Raw genomic sequence first — 19,761 nt, 5'->3', positions numbered from 1 at the left:
AGTGTGGCAGCCGCCCATTGGCTGCGCGGCGCTTGCGTCGGGCGGGCGGGACCAGCTGGTAACCGCCGGGTGGCCGGGCCGCGGGGCGGGGCCTGGCGGCGAGCGTCCGGGAAAGAGGGCCTGGGAGGCGCCTCGGCCGGGGCGGGGGACCGGGGCTGGGCTCCGGGCGAGCCGGAACTCGGGGTGTGGGCGGAGCTGGAGAGGGGTCGCAGTCCGGCGGGGAGCCGACCCTGAACGCGTCCAACGGGTGGGGGACGGCCGAGCTCGGCCCGGCCGAGCGGAGGTGGAGGAGTGAAGTCGGGGCTGAGTGGGCGGCGGAGCCCGGGCTGAGGTGAGGCCCACCAGCGGGAGTTGAGAGAAGGAGCTGCGCTGGGATCCGACCCATTATCAAAATGCCAGGCTGTTGCATTTTGTCCAGTTCCTTTGAACTTGCTTTTTTTTTTTATTTTTTTTATAAATATATTTTATTGATTTTTTACAGAGAGGAAGGGAGAGGGATAGAGAGTTAGAAACATCGATGAGAGAGAAACATCGATCAGCTGCCTCCTGCACACCCCCCACCAGGGATGTGCCCACAACCAAGGTACATGCCCTTGACCGGAATGGAACCTGGGACCCTTCAGTCCGCAGGCTGATGCTCTATCCACTGAGCCAAACCGGTCAGGGCTGAACTTGCTTTTTATTTTGGGGCAGCCCGGAGCCCTCCCACTGCTCCACCTCCTTGCCTTGCCTGGTTCCTTCGGGTCCAGGTAGTGCCCGAATTCCTCTTTGTCCAACCCCGGGACGCCTACCTACCCTTGTGGCTGCTGCTTGTAATGAGAAATGCCGTCACACAAGTGAAGGTGCCCGGAAGCTAGTCAACGATGCAATATTCTCTTAGGACTCCTGTCGCCTTTTGTCTCAAAAAAAACAAACACCTTGAGTCTTGGTACAATGTGTTTGTATTCTTAAGGGCGAAGAGAGTGGGAGGAGGGGATGAAAACCCCTGATCTTGGATGCAACTCCAAGAATGGAATGATATTTGATTTTTCCATTTTCTCAACAGACATGGCCACTTACAACCCCGAGGGACACATCCAGCTGCCCAGAGCTGATGCCATTCGTTCTCGTCTCATTGATACCTTCTCTCTCATCGAGCATCTGCAAGGCTTGAGCCAGGCAGTGCCACGGCACACAATCCGAGAGATAATTGGTCAGCAGCCTGTTTCTTCACGAGGAGAAACTTAAGGCTCCCATCCACACTCTCCAAAGCATAGGAAGCAGACAGACAATTTTAAGGGTAGAAAATTCAGGGGAGATTGTTATGGTTGTTAGTTTGGAGGTTACACCAAACTTGATAAATCAAAGGTTTTAAAAATAAAAGTATTTGAATCCAGGCGATAAAACCCATGCTACTTTTAGGCCTACTATCCCTGACGGTTGTGGAAGTTTTTACCAAAGACATTTAAAACGTAAAGAATTGTACCTGCTGTCTTTATTCTTGGGCAGTATTGATCCTAAGCAATACATTAGCTCTTCAAACTAATATTAGTTGCTGTGAGAAGGAGCGGCAAGGCAAGCGCCACCACTAGGGTGCCCCTTACGTAATCAGTACTCCTGCCCCCAATCCTACCTGCTCTTCATACCTTCTCTCCCCTCAAACGTCTCTTTATAATTATCTACTGACCCTTTTTTATTTCTGGTGTAGATCCTTCCCATCAGAAGAAACTTATGTTAGGAGATCAACACCAGCTTGTGCGCTTCTCCATAAAGCCTCGTCACGTAGAACAGATCACATATGGTCGAAGACTGATGAGCAGGCTTGCAGTGCGCTACAGTTGGAGGCCACCTCTTTCTTTGTGGGCTGGATGGGTCCTTGAGTGTATCCTTTCATACCACTGTTTTTTCTTGCCTCACCATCAACCTTATGACCTTCTTTTTCTCTTTCCAAACCCCATTTTCTTCTCAATCTCACTGGTTCTATTCTTGCCCCTATTATTTCGCCTGCATGAATCAAAGAACTCCACTATGTATGTTTCCTTAAGAGAAAACAGGTCCTCTCTTCACAAACTTCATCATATTCCTCATATTTCTGAATACAATTGTACTGATGGTGGAAATAGGTGAGGATTGACATTGAAAGAGTAAGTGGGTGGAAGTCATTTTTCCTTTAAGTTGATTATTTTACATTTGTAATGTCATTTGAATTGTGATAGGCAAACTGCTAAGATCTAGATACATTTGGAGGGCTTTTGAGAGTGTGGTAGATATAAGGTAGTCTCACCCTAGAGGTAGGGTGTAATAGACTCAACAAGGAACTGGAGATGGGAAGACCGGTTATATTTCTTGTGTCAGTTTGGTCTACATTTGTTTGAATTAACCTTTCCTATTAGAGATATTGGTGCCTATTGTGAGTGATCCAATATTCACATTTTTATAAGGATGTATAGAAAGATTAAGTATGAATAAGAAAGCTCACAAAGTATAAAAAGTTAGGTACAAGTAAGATATTAAAGAGTAAATAACTCTAAAAAAAGAGTAAATAACTCTAAAACCAGTCATAAATTATATGAAATGTATTAACAATAAAAGAAATCTGGAGAATCAGTGTGCTCATTTGACTATCATCTCAAACAAACTGATCAGAAAGGATAAAGGACAGTGGAAGTACTCACTTCCTTGTTTCATTCTCACTTGTTTTGGAGAAGTTTTCTACTTTAAAACTGTCTTTTAATGCAATTAGGTCAAAGATATTTACACCACAATGATTGATGTTATTGATCAGTACAGTATATTATATATACTTTGAAGTGTTTTATTTCCTCCTGTTATGTATTTGCCTTGTGAGGATAGAGATATAGTCTTAAGCCTTGGAATAAAGTAAGTAGCAGTAAATGTACAAGATTCCCTGCATCTGATGAGCAAATAAAAAAATAATAGCACTAACCATTCTGTTTGGTAAGATGGCTGAATATGAAACATAATCCGGTTCAGATCCGGGTGCCCACTCCAAAAAAAAAAAAAAAAAAAAAAAAAGAAAAGAAATGAAAGTTGATCACTGTGCCAGAAGATAGGTAGATTGCCTGAGAAGAAAGTTGTATTTTATTAAGTACACTGATGACCCAGCACGCAAAATCACAGAGCCCCAGACCCACCCCCCTCCCTCGTGCTGCACACGCAGCCTCCTGGTGACTGGTCTTAGGTCGTTACAGTGTTAGGGCTACTGGGTTTTCATAATATAGATTCTCATGGTAGAAAGGCAGGAGGAATAATTATTTGTGAATAACATTTCTTTGAACGGATTAATTCATGTGATAAACATTAAAACTTTGTTTAGTCTTTTAAAAAAACAATTTTCCAGAACACAAAGAATGTTGTTAAAGATAGGAAAAAAAATAGTTATTAACAATCAGATTTCTAGATCAAAGCTCCCTAATCTTTTTTTGGTTTTGTAATTTTGTTTCCCAGTAATGCATATATAATCTTTAAAATCTCCTTAGGCGTTTTTTATTTTTTATAATTTAATAAATCTTTATTGTTTAGATTATTATAATTGTTTCTCCTTTTCCCCCCCATAGCTCCCCTCCACCCGGTTCCCACTCCACCCTCTGCCCTTTCATCCCCGCCACTGTCCTCATCCATAGGTGTACGATTTTAGTCCAGTCTCTTCCTGCATCCCCCATGCCCCTTTCCCCCTGAGAATTATCAATCCCCTCCCATTCTATGTGCCTGATTCTATTATATTCACCAATTTATTCTGTTCCTCAGAATTTTAATTCACTTGATTTTTAGGTTCATTTGTTGATAGATATGTATTTGTTGTTCATAATTTTTATCTTTACTGTTTTCTTCTTCTTTCTCTTCTTAAAGAATACCTTTCAGCATTTCATATAATACTGGTTTGGTGGTGATGAACTCCTTTAGCTTTTTCTTATCTGTGAAGCTCTTTATCTGACCTTCCATTCTGAAGGACAACTTTGCTGGGTAGAGTAATCTTGGTTGTAGGTTCTTGCTGTTCATCACTTTGAATATTTCTTGCCACTCTCGTCTGACCTGCATGGTTTCTGTTGAGAAATCAGCTGACAATCGTATGGGTGTTCCCTTGTAGGTAATTAACTGTTTTTCTCTTGCTGCTTGTAAGATTTTCTCTTTGTCTTTTGCCCTTGGCATTTTAATTATGATGGTTCTTGGTGTGGTCCTCTTTGGATTCCTTTTGTTTGGGGTTCTGTGCACTTCCTGGACTTGTAAGTCTATTTCTTTCACCAGGTGGGGGAAGTTTTCTGTCATTATTTCTTCAAATAGGTTTTCAGTATCTTGCTCTTTCTCTTCTTCTGGCACCCCCATAATTCGGATGTTGGTACGCTTGAAGTTGTCCCAGAGGCTCCTTACGCTATCTTCAACTTTTTGGATTCTTTTTTCTTTTCCAGTTGAGTGTTTTTTGCTTCTTTGTATTTCAAATCTTTGATTTGATTCTTGCGTTCCTCTAGTCTGCTGTTGGGTCTCTGTATAATATTTTTTATTTCAGTCAGTGTATGTTTAATTTCTAGTTGGTCCTTTTTCATATTCTCGAGGGTCTGGCTAAATTTATTGGCCTTTTCTAGGAAATTCTTGAAAAACCTTATAACCGTGGTTTTGAATTCTATATCCAGTCGTTTGTTCTCCTCCATTTCTTTCTTTTTAAAAAAATATATTTTATTGATCTTTTACAGAGAGGAAGGGAGAGGGATAGAGAGCCAGAAACATCGATGGGAGAGAAACATTGATCAGCTGCCTCCTGCACACACCCCACTGGGGATGCGCCCACAACCAAGGCACATGCCCCCGACCGGAATCGAGCCTGGGTCCCTTCAGTCCGCAGGCCGACACCCTATCCACTGAGCCAAACCAGTCAGGGCTCTCCTCCATTTCTTTAATTTGTGGTCTGTTTCTTTGCCTCCACATTTTCGCTGCTTCCCTGAGTTGGTAGATTAGCTTTGTGTGCTAGGTTTCCTATATGGCCCAGTGGGTCAGCCTCCCAGTTACCTGAGGTGGACACTCTTGGTGCACCCCTTTGTGGACTGTGTGTACAGCCTTGTTGTAGTTAAGCCTTGATTGTTGTTGGTATCACTGGGAGGAATTGACCTCCAGGCCAATTGGCTGTGAGTATCAGCTGTGTCTACACCAGGAGACTTTCTGTATTGGAGACAGCCTTATAGGACCAGACTTGCAAAATTGCAAAAGCCTCTGTGCTCAGCTTGGATGGGGCGGGGTCTCAGGGCTGAGCAGACAGTCTTGGCTTCCCATCACCCCTGCCCTTGCGCACGCACCTCCAGACCTCTGTCTTCCGTGGCTCCCCTGAGTTTCCGCCTGACAGTCCAGATTCCCCCTGTAAGAGCGTGGGACCCCAGGGGCTCAACCAGAACTGGGTTTCAGTGCAGTCAGGAGCTTCTGACTCCCTTCCACTATGGAAAGCTCACGGCAACCTCCACAGTCAGTCCTCTCTGCGCACTCACACGCACGCATCTCTAGACCCCTGCCCGCTGCGGCTCCCCTGAGTCTCCGAGTCTCCATGTGCCTTTCTCTCTGACAGTCCAGACTCCCCCCGTATGAGCCCGGGTCCAAGGGGTTTTGGCCGGAACTAGGGTTCAGTGCAGTCGGGGACTTCCTTTCCCCTCCCACCAGAGAAAGCCAGCCAGGCACTCAGCCGCCCTTCCTCTCTGCACGTGTGTCTCCGTACCTCAGCTCTTTGCGGTTCCTCTGATCCGTGAGCTTTTCTCTTTCCTTCTAGTTGTAGAATTTCCACTCAGCCAGCTTTCCTGTGGTTCTGGATGATGTCCATTCTGTCTTTTAGTTGTTGTTTTGAAATTGTTGTGCGAGGCAGCAGTTTAGCTGCTTACCTATGCTGCCATCTTGGTTTCTCTCCTTAGGCGTTTTTTAAAAATATATTTATCATCTTTGATAGTATTGCAAATATCTCCCATTTTCCCCCACAAGTTTTTTTATTTTATTGATTTGGAGAGAGAGAGAAACATTGGCTGCCTCCTGTACAACCCCTACTGGGGATCAAGCCTACAACTCAGGGATGTGCCTGACCCGGAATTGAACCTGTGACTTTTTGGTGCATAGGATGATGCGCAACCACTGAGCCACACCAACCAGAGCTTCCTTAGGCATTTTAATCAATTATTTTTATGTGATATAAAGAAGCAAGTTGAAGTAAAAATAATATTTTAGACTAGTATATTAAATATTGTTTTTAACATTTATATAATTTTAAAAATATGAACAAATTTTTACTTTTGCCACTTTATAAGTGTTTCATGCTATTCTTAAAGAAAATATATGGTTTGTGTACAAATGAATTTTTAAATAACATTAAGTTTGACTTTGGGATCAAATATATATTTTGTATTATATAGTTTTATTTTTTTAAACAGTTTTATTTCTCTAACAACTTGAATAAGGATTCATCTTGGCTATATGCAGTTGATATATTGAGTTCTAAATTTTTTTCCATTTTTTTATTAACCCTTTGCACTCGCTTGCTTTTTTCTCGATTCCTTTATTCTACTCGGGATTTAATTTTTTAAATACCCCAGATTTTACAAAGCGCGGCAGTAGAATAAAAACTGGAGTTTCTTTTCATACAAACTTATTTATTTGGATTTTTTTATATTTCAAATTATTGATACATTCAAAGAGTATAAAAAGAGCTGCTACCGATGCTAACCATGTTGAGTCACACTCGACATCCGAGTGCAAAAGGTTAAAGTATTATATGTGTACATATCTTACCATTGCCCCTTCCCAGTCCCATACATGCCATCACCCCCCAATGTTTGGCGTCCATTGGTTATGCTTATATGCATGCATACATGACCTTCTGTTGATCTCTTATCTCCCCCACCTCTCCCTAACCTTCCCGCTGTAATTTGACAGTCTGTTTGATGCTTTACTGCCTCTGTATCTATCTTTTTGTTCATCAGTTTATAAAGTTCTTTATTATCCACAAATGAGTGAGATCATGTGGTATTTTTCTTTCACTGACTGGCTTCTTTCACTTAGCATAATGCTCTTCAGTTTCATCCAGGTTGCTGCAAATGCTAAGAATTCCTTTTTTATGGCAGCATAGTATTCCATTGTGTAGATGTACCATAGTTTTTTGATCCAGTCATCTGCTGATGGGCATTTAGGCTGTTTCCAAATCTTAGCTATTGTAAATTGTGCTGCTATGAACATAGAGGTGCATATATCCTTTCTGATAGATGTTTCTAGTTTCTTAGGATATATTCCTTAGAGTTGGGATTACTGGGTCAAATGGGAGTTCCATTTTTAGTTTTTTGAGGAAACTCCATACTGTTCTCCATAGTGGCTGCACCAGTCTGCATTCCTACCAGCAGTGCACGAGGGTACCTTTTTCTCCGCATCCTTGCCAACACTTGTCGTTTGTTGATTTGTTGATGATAGCCATTCTGACAGGTGTGAGATGGTACCACATTGTCGTTTTGATTTGCATCTCTCGGATAATTAGTGACTTTGAACATGTTTTCATGTGTCTCTTGGCCTTCCTTTTGTCTTCTTTCGAAAAGATTCTATTTAGGTCCGTTGCCCATTTTTTTTATTGGATCATTTATCTTCCTTTTATTAAGTTGTATAAGTTGCCTATAGATGTTGGAGTTTAAACCTTTATCAGTGATAACATTTGCAAATATGTTCTCCCATACAGTGGGCTTTCTTGTTGTTTTGTTGATGGTTTCTTTTGCTGCGAAAAAGCTTTTTATTTTGATGTAATCCCATTTGTTTATTTTCTCTTTAGCTTCCATTGCCCTAGGAGCAGTATCAGTGAAGAAGTTCTTTCGGCATATGTCCGAGATTTTGCTGCCTGTGGATTTCTCTAGTATTTTTATGGTTTCCCGTCTTATGCTTAAGTCCTGTATCCATTTTGAGTTTATTTTTGTGTATGGTGTAAGTTGGTGATCTAGTTTCATTTTTTTGCATGTATCTGTCCAATTTTCCCAACACCATTTGTTAAAGAGACTGTCTTGACTGCATTGTATGTTCATGCCTCCTTTGTCAAATATTAATTGAGCATAGTGGTTTGGGTCAATATCTGGATTCTCTATTCTATTCCATTGGTTTATATGTCTGTTCTTGTGCCAGTACCAGGCTGTTTTGAGAACAGTGGCTTTGTAATACAGCTTGAAATCTGGTATTGAGATCCCATCTACTTTTTTCTTCTTTCTCAGGATTGCTGTGGCTATTCAGGGTCTTTTTTTATTCTAGATGAATAGGAAGAGACTGTCTCTTCCTATTGTTTCCTGAGTTTTGAATTTTTAATTCTTTGTTATAGTACTTGAATATCCATCTATCTACCTATCTATTTATTTAGATATCCATCATCTATCTATCAGTCTATCCTTTTTTTAAATCCTCACCCAAGGATATTTTTTTCCATTGAGTTTTAGAGAGAGTGGAAGGGAGGGAGGAGGGGGTGAAGGAGAGGGAAAGAGAGAGAGAGAAAGAGTGAGTAAGAGAGAGAGAGAGAGAGAGATTGATGTGAGAGAGTCACATTGACTGGTTGCCTTCCTCCTCCAATAGGGCTGAGAATTGAACCTGCAACCGAGGTACATGCCCTTTGCTGGGAATTGAATCCATGACCCTTTGGTCCTTGGGCTGACTCTCCAACCATTGAACCAAACTAGTCAGGGCTATGTAGTTTTTAATTTAATTATTATTTTTTAATTTTTTTTTATTGATTTCAGAGGAAGGGAGAGGGAGAGAGAGATAGAAACATCAGTGATGAAAGAGAATCATTGATCAGCTGTCTCTTGCGCATCCCACACTGGGGATCAAGCCTGCAACCCAGGCATGTGCCCTGACCAGGAATTGAACCATGACCTCCTGGTTCATAGGTCAACACTCAGTCGCTGAGCCACATTGGCTAGGCTGTTTTTTTAATAGAGCTATAATTGACATATAATATTAGTTTCAGGCTTACAACATTATGTATTATATGTTAGATACATGTGATATATGTTAAAATGTAGATAGAAATGTGATAGGGCATAAAAAATAGAAAAAAATCAACTTTCACAATGATATTTATTGTTTATTTTTATAATTTTTGTATTTTGTTTCTGAATGATAAGAGAGAAGAAAGAAGATTTGATTCATTTTCTTTGATAGTAACACATTGCAAGTATGAATAGCCCTTATTTCCAACAAAATATGGATATAATTAGCCATCATATTACTAAAAGCAATAACAATTTAAAACTGTGTGTCACAATTTACACAGCAGTTGTGTTCTTCAGGATGATTGAGTATGCTCTTCTGATCTCCATTAACTGCCAAGCATATCAGTCATAGTGCATTTGCAGGCTCTCAGAGTATTCTGTTTCAAAAGGAAACATATTAAATTTTTTAGCTTTTAAGTCTATTTTAATCTCAATGTGTTTTTTTTAATAGCATGATATACATTCACTAAATGTATAAAAGAGATGAAGAAGGTTGAAAGATTAAGGCAATGAGTTAAGGAAAAGCAGTTAGCAAATAATAGGATTCTAGAAAGAAAGTAAAGGATTCTATTTGCTTTGCAGAACAAAATAAATTTTATAGAAGAAAGGGTAAGTTTTAAAAGCTAGCAAATAACCCTGGCTAGGTAGTTCAGTTGGTTAGATTAGCATCCTGTTACATCAAGGGTGTAGGCTCAATCCCTGCTTAGGGCACCTAGAAGAGTTGACCAATGAATACATGAATGAGTGGAACTACAAAATCAATGTTTTTCTTTCTCTCTTTCTCCTTCCCCACCACCTCTTTTTCTCTAAAAAAAAAAAGAAAGAAAGAAAAGGCAACTAAAAAACAAAACAAAATCAACTAACGAAGAACCAAGCAATTTCTTGTTCTGATTCAATATACCCCATGAATTTGGCTTCTTGTTTCTATATCCCTTATAAAGCACTTAATATATATCATGGCCCTACATTTTCATTCTGTTCTCAAGGCTCATTGCTTCTTTGTGAAATTTAAGATGGGAAGGGGGTTAACAGTAGAGCAGATAGGATTGGTGGTAGTTAAGAGATGAATTTGTGTTATCCCAGAGTGGGAAGGCAGTGACTAATAGGCAGCTATTAGGCATATCCATACCAGCAGGAGAGATGAGTCGCAGCTATTTTTCATGTTTGATTCTGTCCATCCCTGTGTTTTACAGGTTGAAATAACCACAGTGTTTAGAGAAACTAAAAAGTGTAATAGCAGTGGGCACAACTGTGGTTTATAACAGGTTGTAATCATTCTCTATCATTCAGCTTCCCACTTCCCTAACCTTTATTCATCCTTTGCTCTATTCTCACAGAATTGCTTGAGTCCTCAAATACCAAACTGTGGCCACTGAAGCTGACTCTGGAGGTGGCAGCTTGGTTCATCTTATTTGTTTTCATCTTGGAGATCTTTCTTATGTGGCTATCCAGCTTTTCCCTCTTCTGGAAGAATTCCTGGAATGTCTTTGATTTTGTTGTTACCATATTGGTAAGGATAGATATCCTGAGGATTAGTTTAGTGGGCTGAGAAATGTGCCTAGGTGAATCAAAATGACAAGAAAAGTTAAGATAATTATATCACAGGAAGAAACAAATAGAAATGTATCTAACTTCCTCCCCCCCTCTTTTAAAACTAAAATTAATTCATTGCAGGAATTGATATTAGGAGCAAGGCAGAATCTAACCCCAACATTAACCCCAACAATAATGTCTACCAGTTAATGAGCACTTAAAAAGTGCCAAGCACTGTTCACATGTATTTTCTCATTTGAACTCCACAACAACCCAATGAGATAGGCACTGTTAATCCCCTCTTTATTTATTTTTAATTTTTTTGTTAATCCTCACCCGAGGATACTTTTCCATTAATTTTTAGGGAGAATGGAAGAGAGAGGGAAAGACAGAGAGAAACATTGATGTGAGAGAAACACATTGATTGGTTGCCTCCTGCACGAGCCCTGACCAGGGCCCTGGCTGGGGAGGAGCCTGCAACCAAGGTATGTGCCCTTGACCTAAATCATCTGCAGGTTGACGCTCTATCCACTGAGCCAAACTGGCTAGGGCTATCCCCGTTTTATGTATGAGCAAATTGAAGTATAGAGTTTAAGTAATTTAGTATAGAAGGACCAAGTAGGAAACAACCACCAGAGAATGTTATTCAAGGGATAATGCCCAAGGAACTATGAAAAAGACCAGATAACGAAGGAACAACTGTGTGGGTGCTTTTGGGTATATTTTACTCATAATCTTTGTGTTTCCCACAGTCCCTGCTTCCTGAGATTGTGGTGCTGACAGGGGTAGCAGGCCAGTCTGTATGGCTCCAGTTGCTGAGGATTTGCCGGGTTCTAAGGTCTCTCAAACTCTTTACACGATTCCGTCAAGTTCGAGTCATTATTTTGGCCCTGGTCAGGGCCCTTAAGGTGATTTGACTGTAGCAGCAAAACCAGGTGGGCAAGGTGGACAAACATGGGGGTTACATGAGACAAGTCTGGGTGGGACAAAGAAGGCAATGAAAGATCCTGAGATATGTTATTGGATGAGAAAGGGCTGTGGTCACGCTGCTGTGGACTAAGATGGCTGGGCTCAAGGCGAAGTGAGGGTTTATTGGGGCGTTGCCAGGGTGGGCTTGACTGGGCTATAGGTGGAAATCAGCCTTGTCTGGTCCAGCACTAACTTAAGTCATGGCCTCTAGAGCATGACGTTCCTTCTGTTGTTGCTGATCATCTTCTTCTACATTTTTGCTGTGGCTGGTGTCTACTTCTTCGAGGATTATACCCGTTCAACTCGCCAGGACCTGGAGTACCAAGAATTCTTCTCGTAGGCAGGACTGGGAGAAGCCTGGGTAGGGGGAGAGAATTTGAGCAAGAAACCGGGAAGCTAAAGTTATAAGTAATACAAAAGTATAGTCTATTGTAAAAAAAATTGGAATAGAACACAGTAAGGAGAGGCAAAGAGAAAGTAAAGGAATAGTTAGTGGTATTCACTCTGATTGTGAGGATAGCGCAGCTACCGGATTTGCTGTGGGTTTTGCAAATTCATATGCACCTTCATCAACCATCTTTAAATGGCAGTATATTCCAGTGGTTAAGTCCTGGTTTCTATGCCTCAAGTACCTCTTTTGAAAAATGAGAATAAGAGTGTAGGGGTAAATGAGGTAATGCATTTAAGCACTTAGAATGCATTTAAGAATCCTTACACACATTGTGATAATAAATATCACTGTCAAACATGCTCACTAGTTTTACCCCAATTTCTAGGTGTGGGGATTACTCATGCACACACCTATACTCATTCAAAAGTAAAATCCTGTTAAGATCTTTGCCTAGAGAACACTGATTACTAGTAGAAAATCAATTTGGATTTAGAGGTGATAATATTTACGAATTGGAATCTAAACTTGTCAGCACCTCTCAGGTCTCTCTTAGTAATTTTGTAAGAGTACAAGTTAGGAAAGTCCTGTTTATCCTATTCAGGCTTTGATAGTTCCAACAAATTGTATATAGAGGACTAAGAAGGAAAGAAGGAAATTTTAAATATGTTCCTGAGAGTTTTTGTGATATATTCATTATCATTTATTATTTGGGATCATATGTTTATATCACAAATCCATTCATTTACTTGCCTATCAGTCCATACCAACAAACTAAATAGGAATGATGTTTGCTAAATTTGTAAGTGCTCTTCTGTTAGGTGAAGTAAGTAGGACAGTGGAGAATGAGCTTACAAAAAAATGATACATAATTGGTAGTCCGTTCAATTTTTACAAATTCAGTCAGTACCTATTTATTTTTAAAATATATATATTTTATTGCTTTTAGAGAGGAAGGGAGAGGGAGAGAGAGATAGAAACATCAATGATGAGAGAGAATCATCGATGGGCTGCTTCCTTCACGCACCCTACTGGGGATGGAGCCAGCAACCCGGACACATACCCTTGACCAGAATTGAACCTGGGACCATTCAGTCCACAGGCCAACGCTCTATCCACTGAGCCAAACCGGCTAAGGCAGTACCTATTTATTGAGTACATACTATGTCTCAGGTACTAATGGAACAGTATTTGAAATTCATAAATTATTCACGATAAAGGAAAACCTAATAAAACAACCTCAAACTGAAGAATGATTAGCTAAAAAAATTGAGCACAGTAGAAAAGAAGCCAGAGTCAGAGCAAACTATAAAGAAATGCTCTTAGGTTGCTTTACTAGGAAGAGTGAGAATGAAGGGAAAAAGTGAGAATGAAACTGTCTGAGAGATTTAGATTTCTGTTTTATCTATACACACACCTTTTTTCTTTAGGGATCTCTTGAATTCCCTAGTGACAGTGTTCATTCTCTTCACCCTGGATCATTGGTATGCACTGCTTCAGGACACATGGAAGGTGCCTGAAGTCAGCCGAACCTTCAGCAGCATCTATGTCATCCTTTCGTTGTTACTTGGTTCCATTGTCTTTCGAAATATCATAGTAGCAATGATGGGTAAGCATAGAAGAGGTAAGACTTGATGGGAGGGGTGGTTGGGAAGAAATTAGAGTGAAAGCTAATATTGGTGGACTATGGAGCGAGAGAACCTGATATTGCAGGAAGGCTTGGGGCCTATATGAATATTTCACTTGGTTTCTCCCCACCTAAGTCCTCTCCTTAGGTCTAGTCACATTCTCAACTCCTAATGGCCCTTTGGGTCAGTTACTAACTTTCAGACTATCAGGAACGAGCTGAATGAAGAGATGACACATCTGGAAGTTCAGCACAAAGCCAGCATATTCAAGCGGCAGATTATCCAGAGGTCTGCCTCTTCATTTTCAAACCCAACTTCAGTTCTCAAAGGTTTTCTGATCTCATTCCCTGTTTTTATTCTTTGGCCTTGACTCCATCTTCCCCTTGGGACAGAAGATTTGCCCAAGGGTTAGAATGCCCCACCTCTAGAATATTGCCTGATTCTTTATCTACTGTTGGGGATGTCCCTACTCTTCTTCACCCCTTTACCACAATTTGTTCTCTCCACTTAGTTTTCTTTATTTTATGATATGAATTATTTTCTTTTTTCTTCATTAAATTCCTGCTTCACTATAACTCTCTTCACTCTTCTGTGTTTTTTTCTTTGCAGGAGACAAAACCTGTCCCCTGATGCACTGAGGTCAAGCAATAGCAAAATGGAAAGCAGGTTAGGAGTGTATACATGAACTGGGATGGACACACATGAAGGAGGAGAGGGTAGAAAACCAGAGATTAAAATTGGCTTTGAGAGGGCATTCATTCATTCAATAACTATTGATTGTACGCCCATGTCCTAACCCCCAGAACCTGGGAACATGACCTTATTAGGGAAAAGGGTCTTTGCAGATGTAATTAAGTTAAGGATCTTGAGATGGGATTACCCAGGTAGACCCTAAATCCAGTGATAAGGGTCCTTATCAGATACAGAAGAGGAGAAGACAGAGAGAATAGGAGAAGGAGATGTGAAGACAGAGGTAGAGATTGGAGTGATGCATCTACAAGTCAATAGAAGCCAATGAATGCTAGGCAACTAACTGCCAGAGCTAGAAGAAGCAAGGAACCTTCTCCCCTAGAACTTCCAGAGGGAGTCAGTTTGGCTCAATGGATAAAGTGTTGGCCCTCAGACTGAAGCATCCAGGGTTCGATTATGGTCAAGGGCACGTACTTTGGTTGCAGGCTCCATCACTGGGCCTGGTTGGGGCACATGTGGGAGGCAACCAATCAATGTATTTTGCTCACATAGATATTTCTCTCTCTCTTCCTCTCCCTTTCACTCTCTCTAAAAAAAATCAATGGAAAAATATCCTCAGGTGAGGATTAAAAAAAAAAAAAAGGCAATAATGCTGCTCTCATGTAGCTTACATAGTAGTTAGGGGAAAGAGACAATAAATAATGAACATCCTACCTAATAATAGACAAATATGCAAATTGACCATACCTCCAACACATCCACAAGCCACGCCCACAAGCTATGCCCACAAGCCAATCAGAGCGAGCATGCAAATTAACCCAAACCAAGATGGCTACAGCCACAGAGAGCAAGGTTTCCTAGGTAACAGAGGAAGCCAAGCTTTCCGCCTGCCCTTGCCAGGCCTAAGCCTCCACTCAAGCTACAAAGTTTCAATTATAGAAGGTAAATAAGTTCAAACAAATGGTGGCAGATTGGAGCTTGAGAGAGCAGGCCAGGATTGCCGCCGGCAACAGGGGAAGCAAAGCTTTCTGCACACCCTGGCCGGGCTCACCCACTTAAGGCAACAAAGTTTCAATTATAACCCCAACAGAAATGGCTGCCGGCCTCAGAGGGAGCCCCAGTCTTGGCTCTGCTCCAAGCTACAAAGTTTCAATTGTAGAAGGAAAATAAATTCCAGATACCAGGGCCTCTGCTTGGGTTGCCAGGGGGCGTGGCTGGCCTGCAAACCACCACAGGCCCCTCGCTCAGGCTGCCCCACGCCCCAAGGGAACCCCCACCTGATCCGGGACACCCTTCAGGGCAAACCAGCTGGCCCCCACCCCTGTACCAGGCCTCTATCCTATCTAATAAAAGAGTAATATGCAGATTGATCATCACTGCAACACACAATATCGCTGCCCCCATGTGGTCAAAGATCCTGCCCCCATGTGGACACAGGATGGCCACCACAAGATGGCCAGCAGGAGAGGGCAGTTGGGAGGCACCCAGCCTGCAAGGGAGGGCAGTTGAGAAAGACCAGGCCTGCAAGGGAGGGCAGTTGGAGGTGATCAACCCTGCAGGAGAGGGCAGTTGGGGTGACCAGGCCGGCAGAGGAGGGAAGTTGGGGGCAAACAGGCTGGCAGCAGAGTGGTTAGGGGGCAATCAGGAAGGCAGGCAGGCAAGCAGTTGGGAGCCAGCAGTCCTGGATTGTGAGAGGGATGTCCTACTGCCCGTTTATTAGTGTCCCTAATCTCAGATGAGATCACCAACGGGCAGTCGGACATACCTTGAGGGGTCCCATATTGGAGAGGGTACAGGCTGGGCTGAGGGACAACCCCCCTCCATGCACGAATTTCGTGCACCGGGCCTCTAGTATTAAATAACTATATTAATATGTTAAAATATAATAAGCATAAAAAAGTAGGACAGGTTAAGGGGGATTGGAATACAGGGTGGGGGTTGCAGATCCGTTGTAATCTTAAACAAGGTAGTTGATATGGCCACACTGAAATGGTAACATTTGAGCAAAGACTTGGATTAGGTGAGGGGGTTACTATGTGTATATCTATGGACGAGTGTTCCAGGAAGAGGGAACAGCTGGTACAGAGGTCCATGCCTGATGTGTTTGAGAAAGAGCAAAGAAGCCATTGTGACTGCAGCAAAGTGAACAGGGGAAGAGTGATAGGAGATAGTGGGGACCCTATTCTGTAAGGCTGTGCAGGGATTTAGGCTTTGACTCTGAGTGAAATGGGGAACATAGCAGAGCAGTGACATGAAATGACTTACATTTAAGAAGGGTCACCATGGTTACTATGTTGATAGGCTGTAGAAGAATGAGGGAAGGAACAGAGAGAGAAATTAGGAGGCTATACTGCTCTCCAAGCAAGAGGTGATAATGACTCAGATCAGAGTGGTACCCGTGGTGCCAGTGAAAAAAGATGTATTTTGAAGGTAGAGTTAACAGAACTTCGTGATGGATTGGATGTGGTATATAAGAGAAGAGTTCAAGATGACTCCAAAGTTTTGGCCTGAGCAACTGGTGGGATGAATTAGCTGAGATGAGGAAGGCTATTGGTGGAAGAGATGTGATGGACAAAGAGTTCAGTTTTGGTTAAATTTGATATGTTTATTATAATTCAAGTGATGATATGTGAGTCAAGGTTGCATATACTAGACTGGATTGAGGAATGAGGTCTGGAATAGAGGTTTAAATTTGCATTTAGTAGACATTTAAACTCAGATGAGATCACCAAAGAGTGACGATAGATGGAGAAGATAAAAGACCAAGAGCTGAGCCCTGGGGCCCTCTACTATTAAGAGATAGAATCATGGGGGCAAAGGCTATAGTTGTGGTGTTATAGGCATAGGGTTATGGAATGGGGAGCTAAAGCTTGGCAAATAAGGTTGTGTGTAGAATGTGAAAGCCTGAGTAAAATTGAGCACAGGAGATATGTGGTGAGGGACACTAATAAATATATAGCACATGGGATATTTGAGGTTGGAAGTGCTTAAGCTCAGATTTGGGGCTTGCATATACAATAGTTTGTATATGCAATGAGCAGATTGGCTCTCATAGCCTTAAGTCTCAGTGTTAAGAGATGGCTAGGGGCAGTACCAGAATAATGAAAGAGCTAACCATACCTCATAAATGTATTTCAGGCAATAAAATTTCTTCATTCACTTATAGAGATACCAGTCAACAAGCGAAATCTTTGGGCTTATCAGAAGAAGGTCTTAAAGAAGAGTCTGAAAGCAGTTCCTCTGAAGAAGATTCAAGAGCATCTGAGTCAAAAAAAGAGTTCTCCTCAAAAAAAGAAGAGTCCCCCTTCTCCTCCTCCTCTTCCTCTTCCTCCTCCTCCTCCTCCTCCTCATCTGCTTCCTCCCAACCTTCACCTTCCCTCTTTTCCCCTTCTTCTGAATCCAGAAATTTTGACTCTATTGGTAAGCAGAGAGTTCTTCCATTTGAATTCAGACTCCTTTAGGAGACATCCCAATCTTAAGAGCTCTCCCACTATATCTACTTCCCAATTTTCTCTACCAGTCTGATTTTACTTTTTGTGTGCTTCATTTTCCCTGTACTTCTGCTTCACTTTGGATAGTGTGGTTGTGGCTGTCTTTGCTTATTGTAAAAAGTGGTCTCTTAGTAATGCACCCGTTACCCTCTTCTCTGCTTCCTGATACCACTTTTATCCCTTCTTTCTCCCCCGCACACCATAGGATTTATCAGTTCTTTTGCAACTTCCACAAATCTATTTGTTTTTGAGAAGAATTCCTCCATCTAGGTGAATTGGACTGGGAGACCCATGTGCACCAGAATCTGCCTGGGTTGATGGACATGGATCAGGATGAATGCATTGTTTGGCCTAGAGATTCACTCTTCCGGTATTTTGAGTTGCTAGAAAAGCTTCAGTATAACCTAGAGGAGCGTAAGCGGTTGCAAGAGTTTGCAGGTATGAAATTGGGGCACTCATAGGGACCAGGAGTTAAGTACAATTGGAGTAGCATATATAACTGAGGATAAGCAAGTGGGTGTCCACTATTTTGATATCTCAGCTTGTGAATTTCCACCTGACACCTAGAAAAGGCAAATTCTTGGTTTGACATGTTACACTCTGGACATATGTTCCAATTTCTTCTAGAGAGAACCTGGCAATTTTGCTTCTTTAGTAGGGGACACCTAAATCCTTTAATGTCTTAGAGCTTATTTCCCAAGAGGAAAGTGTTCTAGTTGTTGGGAATTAAGACAAGGTGGGCTCTTACTCATTTTTGGTGACCCACCCCCTTTTGTACATTTCTTCTCTTTGAAGGCACATTTTAGACCTGAGCAGTAGGGCCTTAGGCTCAAGTTGTTGAGGTTGCATATATAATGCCTGACAGCTGTAGGGATTAGATAGTGAGCAGAAATCCCACAAATGCCCACTACTCTCAACTTCTCAAAGAGGTTTATGAATTATAGATTTATCTTCCTTTCAGTGCCTTCTAGTATCAGCTTAGGCAGAGAGAAGTATGTGATTTAAATAGAGTTGTTTTCCTTAAGTTTCTCTCTTGAATTTTCACCATTTGAAGATTAATTTGGATTAATAAATTTTCCCTCTAGAAGTAAACACTGAGTTACGAGCCCTTTTTACAATTTAATATGGATTAGTGTTATCTTCCTCATACCTAGTTGAAATCAACTCAATGTGAAAATAACAGAATGTGTGTTTGTGGTGGGCACAGGCAGGCATTAAAAGAAATTTATACCATTGGAATGTGGGATTTAGAACAGGATATCAAAATAGACATTCATGTAATTTAAAATGTTGCCTAAGGTTAATCTTGCTCTTTCCACTTGTCCTCAGCCTTGCCTTCTCACTTGTTCTCTGAGGAGAACAGGATGAAAGAGATAAGATAGCAAGGCAGATTCTTTAATTCATCTATGGCAAAGAGTAGAGGTGCATACGGCTTAATTTTTTTTCAATTTATAGTTGACAAGCAACACATGGCTTAATTAAAAGTAAACATTAGTAAAAATTTGTGTGGGAACCCAGAAAAGCAGAGACTTCAAACATTTGTATGTTCTGAATATTCTCAGCTCTCCATCCTCACAGTTTGTTTCTTTACAGTGCAAGCACTGATGAACTTTGAAGACAAGTAAAGCCAATGATGGATGGCTTCGATATCTCTGGCACCAGATATTGAAGGGAATAGTTTGAAATAGAGAATTCAAAGTATAAATGTTTAATAAATACTGCTGGTAATTGCTTAATGGCCTATCTCTGAGACCTAGGGGATATTGAAAGGTATAAGATTAGGTGAAAAAAGTTAGTTTACATGCCAGTGGGACCTATGGCCTTTGGCTTTCTACCCATTCCACAGCTGCTCAGGTTGACTCTTTCCTTGACTTTATAACTTTGGTTCCCACCCTTTCTGCAAACTCTGCTTCCTGATAGAGTCCTAATTTCACTGTCTCCTTCCTGTTGGGCACAGGAGATTCCAGGAGCTATTAGTGTAACTAATTGAGAACTATTGTTTCCATTGCCTACTCTAGGAACATTGCTTCTACCCTGTTCAGTTAACTTTAATCAAATATTATTTTCACCTGTTTCTGGGGCCAAAA

The 19,761-nt window shown here is 41.4% G+C and overlaps 1 protein-coding gene across 1 annotated transcript; it reads left to right on the top strand.

The window, feature by feature from the left end:
• Positions 1-684: 684 nt before the first annotated feature.
• On the top strand, positions 685-19,299 carry CATSPER2 (cation channel sperm associated 2; the record flags this gene model as incomplete). Its single annotated transcript, XM_079768024.1, has 12 exons — positions 685-1,192; positions 1,688-1,861; positions 2,034-2,102; positions 10,313-10,485; positions 11,261-11,416; positions 11,689-11,813; positions 13,296-13,474; positions 13,682-13,781; positions 14,103-14,168; positions 17,359-17,603; positions 17,945-18,112; positions 19,268-19,299. Exons 1-12 carry the CDS (start codon positions 976-978, stop codon positions 19,297-19,299), a joined length of 1,704 nt encoding a protein of 567 aa, XP_079624150.1. The 5' UTR covers positions 685-975.
• Between the last annotated feature and the right edge of the window lie 462 nt (positions 19,300-19,761).

The sequence above is a fragment of the Cnephaeus nilssonii genome (genome assembly GCF_951640355.1).
Source record: "Cnephaeus nilssonii genome assembly, chromosome: 4".
NCBI lineage: Eukaryota > Metazoa > Chordata > Mammalia > Chiroptera > Vespertilionidae > Cnephaeus > Cnephaeus nilssonii.
Note: the sequence above shows the minus strand (reverse complement) of the source record. Positions and strands in the feature narration are given on the sequence as shown.